Source organism: Astatotilapia calliptera, chromosome 8 (genome assembly GCF_964374335.1).
Source record: "Astatotilapia calliptera chromosome 8, fAstCal68.1, whole genome shotgun sequence".
Lineage (NCBI taxonomy): Eukaryota > Metazoa > Chordata > Actinopteri > Cichliformes > Cichlidae > Astatotilapia > Astatotilapia calliptera.
In genome coordinates, this window is record NC_137429.1 from 25,143,503 (window position 1) to 25,164,132 (window position 20,630).

The 20,630-nt window shown below is 40.8% G+C and overlaps 1 protein-coding gene and 2 long non-coding RNA genes across 3 annotated transcripts; 2 read left to right on the forward strand and 1 right to left on the reverse strand.

The window, feature by feature from the left end:
• Window positions 1-312: 312 nt before the first annotated feature.
• Window positions 313-735, reverse strand: LOC145430460 (uncharacterized). The gene is made up of 2 exons (XR_013911037.1): window positions 594-735; window positions 313-510 (listed from the first exon to the last, which is right to left on the reverse strand). It is a non-coding gene; the product is annotated as an uncharacterized LOC145430460 (long non-coding RNA).
• A 287-nt stretch (window positions 736-1,022) lies between these two features.
• Window positions 1,023-3,132, forward strand: LOC145430459 (uncharacterized). The gene is made up of 2 exons (XR_013911036.1): window positions 1,023-1,124; window positions 1,467-3,132. It is a non-coding gene; the product is annotated as an uncharacterized LOC145430459 (long non-coding RNA).
• A 6,612-nt stretch (window positions 3,133-9,744) lies between these two features.
• Window positions 9,745-19,607, forward strand: LOC113027667 (bone morphogenetic protein 2-B-like). The gene is made up of 6 exons (XM_026177332.2): window positions 9,745-9,891; window positions 15,326-15,636; window positions 15,842-15,981; window positions 16,226-16,342; window positions 16,556-16,745; window positions 18,133-19,607. Exons 2-6 carry the CDS (start codon window positions 15,351-15,353, stop codon window positions 18,537-18,539), a joined length of 1,140 nt encoding a protein of 379 aa, XP_026033117.1. The 5' UTR covers window positions 9,745-9,891; window positions 15,326-15,350; the 3' UTR covers window positions 18,540-19,607.
• The last annotated feature ends 1,023 nt before the right edge of the window (window positions 19,608-20,630 follow it).

Genomic DNA, 20,630 nt, shown 5'->3' on the forward strand with positions numbered 1-20,630 from the left:
GGTCAGCTGTTAGCATTGATTAGGGCTATTGCCCTGTTGTAAAAGCTGACCTTGAGTCTGTTTGTCTGGGACCTCAGCAGCCTGAATGCCAGCCAGACAAAAGCAGCTCCATCAAAACATGTTATGACCTGCAAAATACTACACAGAAGGCCCCAAAAGCTGAAATTATAAATCAAACAAAAAACTTTGCTTTTAAACCTGGATTTATATAAGTTTCTTTTTCACCACCTGGTTTGAAAGGTTTGATATGGTATTTGATAAAGAAATTGTCACACAAGACAGATGAGCAGAACTCACGTGGAGGCACAGAAAAGCGTGGTGAACAATATTTATTTGCTCAAAAACACAAAGTTACGAAGTGAATAAGACTGCGAACAATAAACTTAAAGATTAAGTCTAAAGATTTACTAGATCTGTAAAAATTAATGATAAACTATGACTCTATTACAGAGACCATAATATTAAACTCCGGGACCTGGGTTTCGGTAAATGCAACTGGGAGTCTGTACACTGCAAAGAGAAGAGAATAGATTTAGTGGCTGAGGCCATGTGATCCGGAGGAGACGTGTCAAAGCACATTTCTTTAATCTTACAGTTTGCAGATGGAGAACTGGCAAAAGGAGGTTGAGAGGTCCGGGTGAGGCAGCCCGGTTCCAGGGCAGGGAATCCGTGGAGTGCAATGACTGTGGCCGGAGGGCAAGGAGATGAGTAAAGCAGACTGAAGCTGTGCCAAAACGAACCAGCAACCGAATGAAAGTGAGTATTGTCGGAGATGGAAACCGAAAGAGAAAAACACAGTCACAAGGTCATTTGCATTCTATGGAAATCTACCACCCAGAGGTGGAAACAGCAATTCGGATGATGACTCCAGCACTCATCCAGACCATGACAGAAATGCTGCTATAACCAACCAAGTCAAAATAAAACTACAAAACAAAACAAGGTAGGGCGGGTATGGCAGTGAAGTTGAACCCTACATGCCATTGCTTTTAGGTGGCATGCAGAACAGGTTCAATCTGTAAGGAAGCTGACGTGTTAGGATAACATGTGACACGCTAGTGAAAAACTAAAGTGAAAGTATTTTAGAAGAAGCTTAATATGGAGCACAGACAGATACACGGGTGGTAAGACAATATTTACTTCGCTGTTTCAGTGTTAACTTCAACTTTATATAGGTTTTGTTGAATCTGTTATTGGCAGCAGTAAAATTATGGTGATTTATACTTCTGAAAATAACAAAGCTTTTCACTTAATCTTTATATTGTTTAAATCTAGTTTGAATAACATGGATACTTGTAAACTATAATGAAAACAAGAATAGTTTTAAGAGACACATAAGACTAATCTACTTTATTTTAGAACATCTTGATTTTTGGATTAGTATTTATTAGTACCGTTTTGGTATTATTATTAGTAGTAGTAGTAGTAGTATTAGGCACTTATGGATTTTTTGTTTTGTTTTTCAGACTACCAACAGCAAGGACTGACACAGCCTTTCTTGTTTGTGTGCTTCTTTTTGTAGTTTTTCCATATTTGTTGGAATTGGTCCAAAGGTGCTGAAAGGTTAAAGAGGAACAATGGCCAATAGACTACCTGCTTGTGTGTCTATTCCATTAAGCAAACTGTATGAAGCTGCCAGGGCATTTATTGAAAACTGTAATCATTTTGAAAAAAGAGCACAAGCCATTGGCCATGAACTTCAAGAGCTATCTGATGAATATAAAAAGATGGAAACTGAAACTACATGTAAAAATAGGACTGGGGACGCCCTTAAAGGATTGGGATATGTAGCTGCTTTAGTTACAGCGTTTGGAGTAGGATTTTCAGTTTCACGTGTAGGAGATGAAAAAGCGCTCGCTGCAGGAGGTTTAGTCTTACTTTCATTATCTGCTGCTGCTGCTGCAGTCGAAACTGGAGACTCAACTGTTTTGAATGCAAATGTAAAGAAGGCACTCACACAGCAGGACATGATGAAAAGTTTGAAAGCTTTGGTTGAAGAATTCATGACCATTATTGGAGCACAGAGGACCATCCTGGATGATATCATCACATTCTCAGATGAACTGAATGAAAACTCCTCCATTGTAAGCACAAAAGCTGGAGCACAAGCAAAAAAAACTCTTTCAGACATTAAAAAGTTTCAGGGACTTCAAAACAAAATGAACGAACTGACAGAGGATGTAAAGGCCGCACATCTTATAGCTGAGTCAGCCCGGCAGTGTGAGAAAACTCTCACTAAGCTTTTAAAAATGAGGAATGAACTCAAAGAGTTTGAGCAAAATTAGTATGAAGTACTTTAATAATAATAATAATGGATTGGATTTATATAGCGCTTTTCAAGGCACCCAAAGCGCTTTACAATACCACTATTCAATACCACTATACTTTGATACCTTTTTTCACTGGGGAACTTTAATGTGCAGTACATGCAGTTGATGATGTGCAAGACTAAGACAATATGCAAACATCAGTCTCATGATATAACGGGTCAATCTATAAAGCAGCTGCTTAAAGTACAAGAACAGTTGCAACTTAATTTCGTACCTAAAATTATTATTAACTGTTATTTTTAAACTGTTTGTTTCAATTTTTGTTAAAAATGCAAGGTTGTACTGTTAATTTCAATCATCTGTACGACCAAAGAAAAACCTGAAAGAAAAAGAAATAATGAAGTATGTAGGACATAAACACCCATATTGTGCTGATGACGCCATCTTTTTAATCTTATGGTTTTCAAACTGCAGGTCTGAAGTCTAGTTCATGAAAAGCTCTTTACTCTTTCCTAGTCTTTCCTATCCCTCAAAGGAAATCTAAATTAGCACTGGAAATTAACACTGGTCTGACAGCCTATTGGCCTTTAAATCACTTGCTGAAAGGCAGAACTTATTAGCATTGAGGCAATCAGACGAATGAGATATTTAGCATTCTTAGCTGACTTCACCACCAGCTTACATATATGCTCAAAATGGTAAATAATGGTTCTTAGTGGTGTAGATAGTGATGCGTATTTCTGCTCAGTCAATAATGCATTCACTGACGTATTATGTTGTATCATGACGTATCTTGCTGTAATCAGTAGTTGCTTTTTTTGGTGTCTCTTTACTGCAATAAAACTTGAAGCACAATAACTGTGAGTATATCCTAAAAGCTCCTTTGGGTCAGGGACCTGTTTCACCAAGGTAATTTTTAACCTGACGTCTAATTCACTCACAAACTGCAGATATCTACTTCTTTAATGTTTTCCTTTCTGTCTCTTTAGAAATGTAACGAATTAAAAATTTCAATATTTCATGTTGCAAATTCAAGGAGACAGGCTCTAAGGTATGTCCGTATCACAGTGGTTCAGAGGGTAGTGCCATCAACTCACACTGAGGTTATTGTAAGCACAATATCAGTTATAGTAACAACTGTTCACCTGTTTAGTAATATATAGAAAACCAACACATTTATGAACTACACTGACTCTACATAAGGCCACTCTTGCAGCCATACTGATTACTCATGGTTAGGCTGATCAGGGATCAGATGAAAGCTGTGCCAGCTCTGGTGATGATCATTATCATGTGTGAAATATTGCTTCCTTTTTTTGTCTTTTCTGCATTTGTGTAAGATGAAGTGTAAAGACAGATACTTTTTGGGAGAGGTAAGGTTCTATTAAAAGGCCTGCAATTCATACCATCACAAATCACATATAAATGACAACATTAGTTATGGAGAGAATGAACACCCTGAAAAGGACAGCTAGCTGTTCTTGTTTGTGGTCACGGGCAATATGGATACACTTTTCAAAATAAAAAAGAAGAGAAAGAAAAAACATCAGATTGTAGCAGAGTTCGACATCCTTGTCATGTGTTTCCACTTGTGCTGTGACTGTATTCCTCTTCATTAGTCAGTCAAACAGAGGTGCAGCAGCACTGGGAAGCAAATGCCTTCCATGTGTCTCTAATTGCCTCAGTAGAGGTATTTAACACAAGGTGAAGCCATTAACACATGGACACACTTGTCAGATGTGGAGCCAGGCGGCTCTGGGTGAAAGAGAAGACAAGAGCACATAAAAGCTAATGCAAAATCCACAATGTCCATCCAAGGAACCTGAGTGATTGCTGGCCAGGATGCTGTGCATCAATTCAGGGCAATTCAGGAAAAGCAAATATAAAAGTGAAGCACTACATTTGTTTGTTTATCCACTGCAACCTAAGACTTTGATGAGTCTGAAAAAGTAAAATCTGAAACCAAAGAATTTTTTTCAATAAGGTTCTTTAAAACAAAAAGTGTTCTTATAAAATAATATCTAAACTTTAAAAAATTGTGTATGAAACCATGCGCCCATACTTTCACCTCATGTAAACAAAGCGCATGGTTTACCATGTTTTAGGTAATAGCTCCACCTGGTGTTTAACTGGAAACACTGCATCATCCAGGAAAACAACTGATTATATACACTGAACAAAAATATAAACGCAACACCTTTGTTACTGCTCCCATTCCCCATGGGATGGACGTAGAGACCTAGAATTCATTCCAGATACACAATATAACCATCCCTCCCAAACAGTGGTCACAAATCAGTCCAAATGTGTGGTAGTGGGCACATCTGCCATATTGAGATAATCCATCCCACCTCACAGGTGTGCCACATCAGGATGCTGATCTGACATCATGAGTAGTGCACAGGTGTACCTCAGACTGCCCACAACAAAAGGCCACCCTGGAATGTGCAGTTTTGTCTCACAGCAAAATGCCACAGATGCCACAAGCAATGAGGGAGCGTGCAATTGGCATGCTGACAGCAGGAATGTCAACCAGATCTGTCGCCCATGCATTGAATGTTCATTTCTCAACCATAAGCCGTCTCCACAGGCGTTTCAGAGAATATGGCAGCACATCCAACCGGCCTCACAACCGCAGACCTCGTGTAACCACACCAGCCCAGGACCTCCACATCCAGCAGGTTCACCTCCAAGATCGTCTGAGACCAGCCACCCAGACAGCTGCTGGAACAATTGGTTTGCACAACCAAACAATTTCTGCACAAACTGTCAGAAACCGTCTCAGGGACGCTCAACTGCATGCCCGTCGTCCTCATCGGGGTCTTGACCTGACTCCAGCTCGTCGCCGTAACAGACTTGTGTGGGCAAATGCTCACATTCGATGGCGTCTGGCACGTTGGAGAGGTGTGTGCTTCACGGATGAATCATGGTTCACATTGTTCAGGGCAGATGGCAGCTGAGAATGTCCCAGTTCTTGCATGGCCAGCATACTCACCGGACATGTCACCCATTGAGCATGTTCGGGATGTGCTTGACCGGCGTATACGACAGCGTGTACCAGTTCCCACGAATATCCAACAACCTCGCACAGCCATTGAAGTGGAGTGGACCAACATTCCACAGGCCACAATTGACAATCTGATAGACTCCATGCGACGATGTGTTGCACTGCATGAGGCAAATGGTGGTCACACCAGATACTGACCGGTTCTGGGTCCCCAGACCCCCAATAGCACAAAAAACTGCACATTCCAGGGTGGCCTTTTGTTGTGGGCAGTCTGAGGTACACCTGTGCACTACTCATGATGTCAGATCAGCATCCTGATGTGGCACACCTGTGAGGTGGGATGGATTATCTCAATATAGCAGATGTGCCCACTACCACACATTTGGACTGATTTGTGACCACTGTTTGGGAGGGATGGTTATATTGTGTATCTGGAATGAATTTTAGGTCTCTACGTCCATCCCATGGGGAATGGGAGCAGTAACAAAGGTGTTGCGTTTATATTTTTGTTCAGTGTGTAAGAAACAGAATAGAGGCTGTAAACTCAAGATTAAAGTGTGAATTATCAGAGTAAAGTAAACATGATCAGTCTTGAACACATAGTAGCACGAGGGTAAAAATTAAAAGTGTAAAGATCGTTCAGTTTAATTCATTTTCATGGTACTGATACTGTGCTGGTTAAAGGGGACACAGAGCTGCTGTACCTTTGTTTAGTCATTCACTTTAACCCTAGAACACTATCGCTATAAATAGTAAAACGATCACTAATGCCAGGTGATTTATACCCGGTATAATATAACCAATGAAAAGTAATCAAATATATCAAAATATGACAACACATGACAAATTAGAGTGGTCTTCTTTTACTTTCAACTGTGCCATGTCTAACAAAATGAAAAATAAAACTCCTAAAACAAAATAATGACTCTGGAAAGCTGGTCTTTGGTCCACCCATTCCTGGGACATTTGAGACTTCCCTGGTGATGGCACAGGCTCCTCGACACGCAAACAGCTTCAGGAGAGAGAAATCATGTAAATGTATTTTCTCGGGTGTAAATCACCCAGCGATAGTGTTCTAGGGTTAATATGATACTGATGAAATTGTTTACAGAAGGAGGGTTTGGCTTTTAGAGATACAGGACAACAGAAGATTTCATAGCTGAGGAAGTTTGTCGCTGTAGCAATGTAGGGAAATCACATCACAAACTGTAGGACTGCCCCAGGGAATCTTGGTATGTTGAAACGTATGGATAACACAGCGGGAGATTATTATAACTCCTGTAAATTGATGGCTTTGTCATCATTTTTGCTGCCAGCAGGGGGCAGTGTGGCACAGACCCTCCCTAAACAGACAGTAGCTTCACTCTGCAATGAACTGAAGTCGACTGCCGTCTGTCTCTTGATTGTACAGGTTTGTGACAAAAGTTATAACATAGAAGTTGATATATCCACTGGTCGGCATGTTTATTAAAGTTAAAAATGTTTTTTTGTGTGAAGAAATTGTATAAATGTGTGGTTTGGTGGGAAAGGTGGATTTGCTTTTGACTAAAGGCTGTGATGGTTCCATATTTGATACTGGCTCCTGAACGGGCTCAAAATATCCAACGTGAGAACAGGACACCGATCAGCATCTGTTGGAGAGTCTGATTAAACACTGCACTTAGTCAGTGCTTGACAGCCTCGGATGTTCTCTGTCACCCCTTCTTTCACACCTGTCTCTCAAAGAGCTTCTCCAGAGACACCTGCAGTGATACAAAGCACCTCCTCGTCCTTCAGTAGAGGCTTTCGTCACACAGGGTGGCTGCAGCTTTGTACCAAAATGTCACCACACAGGAACCAACAAAGTCAGCAAGATCCACCCTGAAATTTTGAAACAGCTTGGATCCAGACACCTTCAGCATTGTGAACTGGTATGGCTGTTTCCTTGACAGGGACCATGCTTAAATTTTGAACTACTTGATCAAAGCCTTTGTGACTACATACAAGACTGCAACCAAGGTCTCCCCATAACAGAGATGAGGCTGATTTTATAGCAGCTAGTAAATGCTCTGTCACATCTGAGTTCCACAGGAATACTGCATGTTGATCTCAAAGACATGGACTGCCGTTACTGCCTCCATAAATTCAAAGTTACTGACATTAGTCTGGCATGTCCCATCTCTTCAGTGATTCCTGGTGTCTGTATAGAAATTGTCTGAAGCATGGCACCAGAGGTTATGCTCCACATTTCATTTAATGAACCCATTGATACGTGGTCTCTGGGCCATGGTAGCTGTGCAGCTGGCTCTATCAGCTCTACCCTGGAAATATGGATTATTGTCTCTTCAAGTTCATCTTGACTGACTGTGGTACTAATACTGAATACTGTTTCTTTACAAGAAAACTAAATGAAGAGCACTCGAGATTTAAATCATAAGAGCAATTTGAATATGAGATGAGGATTCCAACCACATAAAACCAAATGCTTAAAGCTTAAGGATCTTGATGAACTCAAACAGTTAATGAAGATGAGAACAGGAAGCCACAGTGATCAGCATTTGTTGGTGAGTCTAATTTAAAGGATGCTGAGCTTGAATGCAAACCAGTGCATCACACCCAGCCAGTTCTCCAGCTTCCCTTCTTCCCCAGCCTCTCTAAGAGTTCCCTAGAGACACCTGCACTGAAAAGAAGAGCACATAGGACCAAAACCTTGTGGTTTCTCATCAGGTTTCCTGCTGGTAAACAAAAAGACCACACAACATCGACTGCAGTGTCCATCATCTGGCTGTATACCTGAATACTGCACTGATTACACTGTCTTACTGTTTTACTATTAGTATTTTAATTAAAAATGAATTACCAGATTACTCCAACAAATATCACTATGGGGTTTGTTTTGTTGTGCTGTTGTGTTTTGTTTTGTTTTTTCACTTTCCCCTCACCCGCTCTAACGGTCACGACAGATGGCTGGCCCTCCCTGATTTCAGCCTGTCCTGCCTGACATCTTTTGCAAATTATGATATGAACGCACTGTTGTGCCAATCATTAGTTTATCCAAGACAACCTCTAGATTGTCTACAAGCTGAGGCCACACATTTCTGATAACAAATATGTGCCCACCCAAGAAAGAGAGACACCAAGATGAAGGATAAGAGCCCCAGAGAACCAGAAGCAAGCGACGCGTACTCCTTCATAGGCTGGCTATCCTGGCATGAGCCGAGAACAAGGTGCCAGGCATCTGGGCCACCCAACAGTTAGGTTTAAGTCATGTTAAATAAAACAATGAGCATCAACCAATTGTTGTTTTTGATTCTTCAAAAAAACATGCAAGGGCCTTGACAACTAGCCTGTAGAAACTGAACGGTCACTTATAGAATTAGATGATTTTGGGTACACAAAGAATTCTGTAGTGTTGTAATATTGTAGGTTGCTTAACTTAAAGTTTAAATTGCCTTGAGGTAACAGCTGTTAGGATTTATACATGCAAACTGTAATACTTCCACACAATGCTTTGCTAGTTCTTTTAAACTGCGTGTGATTATGAGGTATTTTATAGCAGAAAACACTTATGATAAGATACTATGTGATAATATTATATGAAGATTATATAAAAATATTCAAAGAGATACGTCAGATGTGATACAGTTACATCACATAGATGTCAAAAAACTGCCAAAAAAAGACTGCTTATCTTTTAGATCTCTTCTCACCAGTACATTGCTAACATAGGTGGTTAATATAAAGTGGACTACAAGGCCCTGTCCACGTACAGGGGTGCTTTTTAAGCTTTAACTGTTTCTACTCTTCGTGCACACGTATACGACATTTTAGGTCGCTGAAAACAAAGGTTTTGGAAAAGTTCCTTATAGTGTATACATTTTAACAAACTCCATATCTGTGTTTGCATGTGGACAAGGAAAATACAAAAACAGTTGTCTTGCAATGTCAAGGATTTGGAGTCAGACTGTGTGTTATTGTGGCTTTTAATTTTTTCTTTGAATTGTTCTTTTTCCAGGTTTGAACGATTGTATAACATGTTTCTTTAATGACTTTAAAAACAAGAATTGGGTGAAGAAGTTCACATTTATTTTGGATTTTCTCTAAGCCACAGAATGCTAAGTGTATGGATGTTTGACAGTTTCTCTGGACAGAATTGGCAGAATTAATTTAAACTCTTGGGGTTTGCGGTATGGACCCTGCTTTTTATGGAACGCGTTCCATAGCTTTTAAGCAGTACCATAATTTTAAAAAACAATTGAGATCCAGGATGTGGAGGAAACAACAAACAAACAAAACAAAAAATTCAGAAGACTCCAAAATAATTAGTTCAAACAACTGCACATAAGTATATGTTATTCTGATGTGTCACTACTTTGCCAAAGTTGGTAAGAAGAACAGGAGAGGTTTTGATTTTGTTTTCTCCCTCTGCCAAGTGTCTGATCCACACTCCCGTCCAGTGGGTGGCGATAATGAATCTTTAAACTTCTTTGCTAAGTGCAAGCAGACCCAAAAGAAGAAGGAGAAGGCTTGGAAACCTTCCAATCATTTTTGACAGTTACCAATCAGCCAACAGCTGGTTAGCTTAGTTTAGCACTGCAAGACTGGAGAAGGGGGCGCAGCTGATTTTGTCCAAAGGTAACTAAATTCACCTGTAAACATAGCAAAGGCTCACAAAACAGTATGTCTCACTGCTTTAGTGCTACCATAACAAAGATTTTTAAGGCTGTTATACATTCCAAGAAATTCCTTGAGCAGGACTAATGATTTTATTTAGGCTTGTCCTCGTCATGAAGGTGCCAGGCAGCAGAAACTTCAAAAGAAGACACTGCTGCAGGCCAAGAAACGGATAGAAACACAACTTCTGTTGAACTACAGAGGCTTTTCTTTGTACCAGAGCAAATGGTGTGAAGGTTACATGATGTTTGGTCACAAAGCCCAGCCCAGCGGCTTTCCTGGAGACCTGTTTCAAACTGAGCCTGGTTACCTGTTTTCGCCTGACTTTACACTAAACTAGCTGGAGTTTCAAATTCAAATGTCAGATATTAGAATTACCTCTAGTCTGCAAATCTAAGACAGGAACGTGAAGTCCAGATGTCAAAATAAGGTCTTTAGCATCTATCAGGAACAAACACTGGGTCGAAACGCAAAACAGATCATTTATATCAGTGCTGAACGTTTTTCATGATCAACAAAGTTTGCATTTACAGGTTTGCATGTACTTCACTGAAAAGATGGTTTTGTGCTAAGTTGATTATTTCAGAAAACATTTCTTTATGTGAAAGAAAAGAAAGGGTGGCTGTGGCTCAGGTGGTCGAGCAGATCAGCTACTGATCGGAAGGTTGGTGGTTCGATCCTTGGCTTCCCCAGTCTGCATTTCAAATATCCTTGGGCAAGATACTAACCTTGTTGCCCCTGATGCATCCATCGGAGTATGAATGTGTGTGAATGTAGTTTAGGTTGCACTTGAGTTTAGAAGTGCTTGTATGAGTGGGTGTGACTGGGTGAATGAGGCATATTGTATAGAGCGCTTTGAGTACTCCGGGAGAGTAGAAAAGCGCTATATAAGAATCAGTCCATTTACCATCTTTCCTGAACTGCTTATGAGAACATTGGCCTTGCTTTAAGTCAGTGTAAACGTCCAAGGGTATCCTAGTCTCACAAGCTTTTACATATACAGCGCACATGTCTAGAACAACAGAATTTTTAGAGAGGGGACTTTTTCTTGGGCATTATTGTATATCAATGACATACAGACAAGACAACTGATCGAAAAGCCAAACCAGTGATTATTCCGAGTAAGTAAGAAGAAAGACATAAAGTAAAGGCATAATGAGGCTTGTAGTAGAAAGTGCCTTCAGTGTGCAATTAGAATAGAAAACCAGTACCAGTTCATTTTCCATGTTTAGATCATGTAGTTGTGTGTTGTTGTTTTTTTTTGTTTTTTGTTTTTGTTAGTGATGTTAAGCCAACATTGTACTATTATAAGAGAGGATTTTGCCCACTAGGGGAAAGAAAAAAAATTAGCCTGACTTTTTTATTTTCCAAAGACTTGAAGGGGAAAGTTCTTTCTCTACTCTCAGAATTCTGACTTTTTTAAAATGCATTTTGTCTTTTTTCTCCTCATGATCTTGTTTATTTGGGTTTTTTTTAAATTCTCAGAATATAGATTTTTTGTTTGTTTTTTTTTTTTTATCACGCTGATCACTCCATTTTCTCCTGTGTTGGAGACACACAGCAAATATGAGCCTCATTTTTTGAGGGTGATTTTTGATTGGTCAGACCACCCGCCGGTTGAGTTTGATCCCAGAGAAGATGATAGTTTTGCTGAGTCTTATTTGTATGTCTGTATTGTTTTAAATTGCATCTGTGACTGTGGAGAAAAACTGACTTTAACGCGCTGCTCGGTAGATAAGCCGTATGCCCCAGCGCGCAAAAAGCGAGCGCTTAATGCTCTAACAGCGCCGCTTTTTCTGCTGCCTTTATGGATTCTGGAATAATGAACTCCAACTGTAAAAGTGTTGAGGACCTTTCGGACATTCTTCATTCCTCCTGCACTGATATCTTGGACTCTATTGCTCCGGTCGGGACTGCGCGCTAAGCATTTATCAGACCCATGGTTGAACGAACATACGCGACTGCAGACGCGCCGCCGAACTGAGATGGAAAAAGGACAGATTGGTTTCCCTACAGATTTTAAGGACTCGTCTTTCTGCTCACCAAGAAGCTGTAAAAACTGCAAAGACACAGTTTGTCTCAAACTTAGTGTCAGTAAACAGTCACAGGCCTCAGGTACTTTTTAATGTCCTTAATCGCTTTCTTGGTTTACGTGATAATGCCGGAGCCATTCCTCCACCAAGTATTTGCAATGATTTTTTAGCTTTTTTTAATGACAAGATTCTATCGATTAGGGCTCTTGTCTCGTCGTCCGCTGCTTCAGATCCGAGTCTTTCTCCTATGTGCACTTAGAGCAGTTTGATCCCGTCTCCCTTAATGACTTGACTGCGGTAGTTGGTAACCTAAGATCATCACACTGCCCCTCTGATTGTCTCCCTCCAAGCTTGCTTAAAAGCACTTTTAATACTGTTGGGCCTTTTATCCTGAGATTAATTAATACGTCCCTTGCTACAGGCTGCGTCCCATCATGCTTTAAACAAGCTATAGTTCAGCCTCTTCTTAAAAAAAAAAAAAAAAACCTCGACCCAACTGTTCTGTCCAATTACAGGCCAATCTCAAAGCTTCCTTTTCTGTCTAAAGTTTTGGAGAAAGTGGTCTACTTACAGTTGCAGGCCCACCTTGACTTTAATATGATCTCTGAAAAATTTCAATCTGGTTTTAAATCACTTCATAGCACTTTTAAGGATTTTTAACGATATTCTTTTAACTCTGGACTCTGGCAGCCCTGCTGCCCTTTTATTGTTGCTCTGCTTTTGACACGGTCGACCATGACATCCTGTTATCACGGCTAGAATTTCATGCTGGCCTAAAAGGATCTGCCCTACAGTGGTTTTGGTCCTACTTGTCAGAAAGGTCTTTTCATGTTGATATGGGCCCCCACAACTCCAAAACCGCCCATCTTAAATACAGTCTACCTCAAGGCTCTATTTTGGGTCCTGCCCTGTTCGCACTCTATTTGTTGCCATTGGGCTCCATCTTCTCGCGGTACAGCATTTCATTTCAATGTTTTGCTGATGATTTGCAAGTTTATCTACCTTTAAAAGCAGGGTCAGACCATCCCCAGCTCTTATTACGCTGCCTTGACGATGACAAACAGTGGTTGGCATAAAAAACCTCGGTGTCTACTTTGATGGTTCTTTTAAATTGAATAAGCAGGTGAGTGCAGTAGTTCAGTCCTGCTTCTTTCAGTTAAGACAGCTAGCCAAGGTAAAGCCATACCTCCCGGCTAACGTCTTTGAACGTGTTATTCACCTTTTTCTTACATGCAGATTGAACTACTGCAATTCATTGTATTATGGTCTAGATCAGGCCACCATCCATCGTCTTCAGATGGTTCAAAATGCAGCTGCTCACCTGCTAACTGGTACCAAACGGAGAGAGCATATAACCCCAGTTTTAGCTTCTTTACACTGGCTTCCTGTCTCCTTTGGGATCCAATTTATACTTTTACTTTTTGTTTTTAAGTCACTTAACGCCCGAGCTCCTCCTTACCTATCTGAGCTCCTCTCTGCTTATGCTCCAGGAAAAACCATGACGTGTAGCCCAAAATTAATGCAGTCCATCCCACGGACTTATCTCAAATCTCGTGGTGATAGATCCTTCTCTGTGGCAGGTCCCAGACTTTGGAATAGTCTCCCCCTAAATATTAGATCTGCACAAACACTTGAGCAATTTAAATCATTACTAAAGACACATTTTTATGCCCTGGCTTTTGACACACTATGGCCCAAGCATTTTGGTCTTATTGGAAATAGTTTTAGTTATTGTTTTAATTCTTTCATTGTCCTATTATTGTTTTATATTGTTATTACTGGATTACATTGTTGCTTCTTAATGCCATTTTTATATTTTTAAGCACTTTTTGCAGCATCGGCTGTTTGAAATGTGCTATATAAATAAACTTGACCTTGACCTTTCTTTGAAATTTTAAGATTACAGCCATTGCTCCTATTACACCACCCTACCTTACATTCTGAAAGATTGAGCTTCTCTGGGAGGCTCTTTTAATACTATCCTGCTCCCTTCAGGGCTCGCCACAGAAGATCATCTGCCTCCATCTCACCCTAGCATTCTTTTCTGTCACATCAGCCCTCTCCATATCCTCTTCACTACATCCACAAATATTCTCTCAGATCTTCCTCTTTTCCTCCTGCCTGGCAGCTCAATATTCAGCACCCCTTGTCCAATATGTCGACTAACCCTCCTCTACACATGTCCAAACCATCTCAACCTTGCCGCGCTAACCCTCTGATGTATATATATTTCCAGTCCTGTCTATTCTGGTCACTCCCAATCAAAATCTGAGCATCTTCACCATTGTCTTCGTCTTTCACCTCAGTGCTGCCATCTCCAAGCTAGTAATGAAACTAATTAGTTATGCAATCTACAGCTTTTCAATCATGTTTATTGCATTCAGGTTTTTACACACCTGTCTAGCCCTTTGGAAACAAGGTTGTATATCCAAACATGAATTTTGCATTTTTATTGAAAGCAGTTTAAAAAGAAGTCAAAGCAGTTAAATCCAAGTCTTGTTTCAGTAAATCCAATCATTTGATCCTCTTTGTTGCTAGTCTTTATTGCTTTTGTCTGTTTTCAGGCTTATCTGACTGGGTGGCTACTCAGTGATACGTTTTCTTTCATGGTCTTAAATGTGAGTAATGAGGGGGATCATCATTCCCGTGTAATGGTCGTAGATTTGATTAACAACGGGAGAGGAGATTGAGCCATCGATCAGCGTGACGAACCCGAGAGTTTGATCCCTTTTGTTGTACTTGATTGATCAGAGGTCAGCGGGGATTCGCCCTAATTGAGGAATAAACACGTCACGCTGTTAACTCTGAGTCACTGTCCAAACACTGGCAGAGTTTTTTGTGAAAACGTCCGCGTTAATAGGCAGCTTTTGAAAACGCGCTTCATTTGCGTCACGGCTCGGTTGTTCGTTTGCTCTCCAGCGACTGGCCTCATACTGATAACGCATGACGTGGGACAAAGGTGACAAGACATCATGATCGGATAATTTTATTTGGTCCAGCGAATAAAACGGTGGCACCGAAGGGCGAGGGGTGTAATACTAAATACGTGAAAGTTATTCTCTTCAATACATTTGAACGTATTTTAACACATGCGGTCAATCTGTCGTAAAACGTGCATTACAGCATGTCTGAATTAACTTTTCAAATGAACAGGAGCGTCTTGTAAACTACAGTAAGCCGGACAAATTAGTGGTGTGTTTATTTTTCTTTACAGCTGGATCTCTGCTCGTTTCCACCCATACTTTTGTGTATTTGTTTGGGTTTTTTTTTGTGTGTGTTTTGTCATCAGTCACGGTCCAATCACCTCTTACTGTTTGCTAAATACAAGGGCACCCCCTCATTTATTACTTACCCTCACACAGGTGTAGAGCTCAGTCCAGTCTGGAGATGACGGCACGAGCTCCGCGCCTCTGCCTCCTCGCTCTCCTGCTGCTAAGATGCGTCACCCCGCTGGCGATCCCGCAGGACGGTTTGGACGCGACGAAAATGGCCAGGCAGAAGCTGGATCGTCTCTTCTATCTTAAGGATATCCCCAGACCAGCGGTGGCTCCTCAGAAGAAGGCTCCTCAGTTCATGCTGGATCTTTTTAACGTGGTTTCTGTCACGGATGGGACCCCGAAAAGCCAGACGGACATTCTGGAAGGAAACACGGTGCGGAGTTTCAGCGATAAAGGTGAGAAGCAACAGTAGCGGCTGTTCCGCGAGAATATCTTCCAATGAGTTTGCATCTAGGGCGCACAAAAATAAGAAGTAGTATGCGTATAAGTGCGTAAAGACGCAATCGCGCACGGCTATGTGTCTGTTTAAAAGCCTGCGCTTTTCCAGTGTATGGTTTCATCATTTCTCTAAATATTTTTATATTGTTTTGTCGTCTGCAGGACAACCTGGAGAGAGTTTTCACTTCTTCAACTTGTCCTCTTTCGGCAGAGATGAGAGAATGATCAAAGCGCAGTTCCGCTGGTTCCGAAAGAAAAGGAAGTTTTATCCCGGAAGCTTTCACACGCCTCATTTCTACAAAGTAAATGCTTCTTGTTTGCTTGCTTTTAAAGACAAATCATTTTCACTTTTTTCTTATATTGTACAGGAAACATTGTGGCAATGTTTTGGCGCACTAACTAAGTGTACTCGCCCGGTTTCTTTGTCTGCAGCATTTGATAATCGTGGGCCTTTAACAGGGATTCTGACGTTTTTGAAAACAAATAGTGATAGTTTCTGTTTGCTTGTTGGTGGTGGGGTTTTTTCCTCTCTTTTTTTTTCTCCAGGTGGCTCTGTATGAGGTGCTGGAGAACCTTGTGAAGCCATGGCGAGGAAACCTCATCACCTCCAGATTGGTTCCACTATACACACAAGGATGGGAAGTCTTCAATGTCACTCAAATAGTAAAAAAAAAAAAAAAAATCCATAACTTCATTTTCTTTGTTTAAAATGAATGTTTGAGGCTTGTTGTGAGAAAATAATTCCTTTTAAGTTAAATCATTGGTCATTATTTCAAAAGTCAGATGATCAATTCCAAATAAAAACGTCTCATAATGATGACGATCATGGTTTGTGTTAGATTGGAGGGATGATGTCATGCTTGTTTTAAATGTCAGGTATCCAAGTGGATCCAGAACAGTCAGGAGGACAACGGCATCCTGGTGATGACTACACTTCCTTCCGGTAACTGGCTGGAGTCGGTGTTGCATTCATCTAAACAGAATGTAGAGCTGACAGACACAAGCGCCTACCTGGTCATATTCTCACACGACAAACAGACAGGAGCATCAAACCAGTCATACTTTGGTAAGGTGGTGAGAGAGATGTGGGCATATTGCACAGTGTGACCTTTCCTCTGTTATAACAGTGATTGATTTAGGCAGGCAAGATGATTTTGCCATTTTTAACTTAATAAGAAATTCTAAGCAAATTGCAAGTGGAATATTTGGACTCCTGCAACTCATCTGGGCTTTGGTTTCATGCTTGGTGGGGTTTTTTGTTTGTTTTTGTCTTTTAGACTTGGGCTAATCAAGTCTCAGGGCAGATGATCACCATGAAAGAAAAAAAGTGAGGCATCTACACATCTCATGCTAGTCTGCTTAGCACCAGTTGACCGATCAATACAGTTTGTTCACTTAACCCGTCTCTTGACTGTGTGCTGTTCGTGTGGATCCATTTTAATGCAGTTACAGTACGTTATAAAAAATACGGCTTAGTTTTTATCAGTGAGTAAAGTTCTAGCATTATGTCATTTAAATGCCAAAGTGAGATTTGAGTGAGTTTGAGGAGCAGTAAATGGTGATCGTTAGACGACCGGGTCTAATCCTCAGCAGTTTTGTTTTCTGCAGTGGTCAGTATCTATTAAAAGTGGTCCAAAGAAGGAACCAGCAACGGGGTCGTGAGAGATGAAGGCTCACTGATGCACATAGGGAGTGAAGGTTAGCTGGTGTGGTCGATCCAACACATGAGCCACTGTAGCTCAAATTGCTGAAAAATTTAATGCTGGTTTTGTCAGAATACACATGCCATGCTGACCCCTGTCCACCGTCAAAAGCACCAACAATGGGCATGCAAGCATCAGAACTGGACTATGGTGAATGGAAGAAGGTGGCCCGGTCTGATGAATTACGTTTGGGTTTTTTTTTTTTTTTTTTACATCACTTGGATGGCAGGGTGCGTGTGTCTCTTACCCAGGGAACACTATGCTCTATGGGAAGAAGGCAACGCTGCATAGGCAATGTGATGTTTTGTTCTGCTTAGAAGCCTTAGTTTCTGCCATCTGTGTGGATGTTACCTTGACATGTCCCACCTACTTAAGAATTGCTGGAGACCATGTACACTCTTTCATGGAAACAATATTCCCTGATTGCTCTGGTTTCTTTCAGCTGCGTCAAAGCAATAACGGATCAGGAATGGTTTGAGGAGCACAACAACAAGTTTGAGCTCAAAATTCCCCAGATATGAATCCAACCATGTGTCTGAGGTGTGCTGTACAAACTAGTCCGAACCATGGAGGCCACACCTCCATGCTTACAGGACTTAAAAGGATCTGTTGCTAACATGTTGGTGCTGATACCACAGCACACCTTCAGGGGTCTAGTGGCTGTTTTGGTAGCAGACTAACTGACTCAATATTAGGCAGGTGATCGAAATGTAAAAATGGTCATAATTTTCTATCCTAACCTCATCACAGGACAAGCCCAACCTGAACCGGCTGCCCCCGAGCACCGCAGCAGAAGGCCTCGTGCATCTTCCAGTGTCATGCCCCTCGACAGCTCCCAGCACTGCCAGCGCATTTCTCTGTTTGTTGACTTCGAGGAGATCGGCTGGTCGGGCTGGATCATCTCTCCCCGTGGATACAATGCCTATCACTGTACGGGCTCCTGTCCGTTCCCGCTGGGGGTAGGCATCAGGGCGACCAACCACGCCACAGTGCGTTCTATCATGCATGCACTCAAGGTTACTAGCGATGAGGTGGAAGCGCCCTGCTGCGTGCCGGACACGCTCCAGTCTATGAGTCTGTTGTATTTTGACGATGAGGAGAATGTGGTTTTAAAGCAGTATGACGACATGATGGCGTTAAGCTGTGGTTGTCATTAGCTGCCTGTGAGTCTCCTGGATTCTTTAACACTGGTCAACACATGGGCATGAAACAGTGAGGGTTAAGTTCCTGTGTTTTTGATGGTATTCACTGAGGTACTGAAAGAGCTATTTCATAGCTACTTGTTGCTAATCCTTTGACGATGCAAGTCCAATGGCCTGTTGTTGTTCTCCATTTTTTTAAAATATTGTTTATATAGTTTATATTGTGGCCCAAAGGCCCACTTCAGGTTCTTCTTCTGGAATGTAATTTGAATGTTTCTGTGACACTGATATGTCCATGTGGTCCGTCCTACAAAATCATTACTTTTTATTTGGAATTAACTTTTACTGTTTCTCAGCAGACTGTGGTAGCTGCCACTAAAATGCTCAAAAATTACAATTAAAGGTGATGTTTTCAAGTATTCATTGTTTTGGTTCAGGAGCACATCAAATTAAAACTATTTTTACATTTAAGCAAAGAACTACTCCAACATTTTAAAGTAACTTATTTTGTAATTGGCTATTTAAAAAAACACATTTGGATAAACTGATTGAAAATGATTTCCAGGGACTATTATTTATTAAGTACCAAATATCAATGTTTTACAAGGGGATTTGGACTGAGTAATGAGTCAGTGTCAAAAGTTTTTTATATATATATCTTTCAAAAACACAAATACAAAAATTAAAAAAGTGTGATGTACAAAAAAAAAGCTCTGGCTGTTGATTTCAAGGCCAAAAAAAAAAGGACTTTGCAAGTTGTTACAACCTGATTCTGTAATGTAAGAAACAATGTTACATGTTTGTTTTATTAAAAGCAGGGGGGCTATGCTGAATGAACTGGGGGAAATTAAAAGACCCTGCATTGTGTTTTCAAGTTCTTATGGTATTATATTATATTAGAGCACACAGGAAATAAAAGAAGCACATCAGTGCCCAGAAACATTCTTGCTATTGTTCGGTGTCTTAGCATAAATTGGTCAGCAGGTAGGTAGGACAGAGGTGAAGCTGGAAGCTGCTAATGTGCTTAAAAAGAATACAAACTAATATTTGATGCTGTATTTAATAAAACAGTTTTAAAGACAACTGCAGTGTTTTTAAATACAAATTCTTTAAATTTGCTTTTTTTAAATTCCAGTGTTTTAGAAACAGTCTACTTAAACTGTCAACAGAGAAAAACACTTGATTGCACTGTATGTCCAAAACATTTGTGTATTGTGTTAAAGGGAGTCTACAGAAGCTTGTTTCTGCCACTGGAATAAAAAATGCCATGCGTAAGAATAGAATAGAATGCCTTTATTGTCACTATACAGTTGTACAATGAGATACAGAGCATCTCCTACTCAGTGTAAACATGCTGGGGGGTACAGTTCTGCAGCGCTATGTACATATGGACAGTATTAACATAGGGAAAAACATATATATATATATATATAAAATGTACAATATACAAGACGTAAGTAATATGTAATAAATAGTGTTATTTATATACAGTTGAGTTATTGCACATAGAATAGGTATTGCACAGTGGTGGTCCATAGAGGAAGTGGGAAGTGGGGGGGCTGTGTTATCTGTGCATGTGTGAGTTCAGGGTGGTTATCGCTTTGGGGAAAAAACTGTTTTTGAGTCTGTGGGTTTTTGTGTTGATGCGCCTGTAGTGCTTCCCTGAGGGAAGCAGGCTGAACATGTTGAAGCCAGGGTGGGAGCTGTCCTTGATAATGTTTGCTGCTCTGCTGAGGCAGCGGGAGGAATAAATGTCCATCAGGGAGGGGAGAGGGCAGCCGATGCTCTTCTGTGCTGTCTTGACCACACTCTGAAGCCTCACTCTATCTGCTTTGGTGCAGCTGCCGTACCATACCGTGATGCAGTAGGTTAGCAGGCTCTCAATGGACGAGCGGTAGAAGGTCAGCAGCAGGTTGGAGTTCAGCTTGTACTGTAACCTGTAAATGTTGAGCTAGGTATCTCAAGATTTTGAGTATATAAGTTGAAATTTTGAGAAAATAACTCAAAATTCCAAGTTTGCTCTGCAAATCAGAAAACTCTGTAAACGATGTCATCTGCTTCTGGGTGACAAGGAAATGACTTCAAATCCTTCAAAGATCTTCCCAA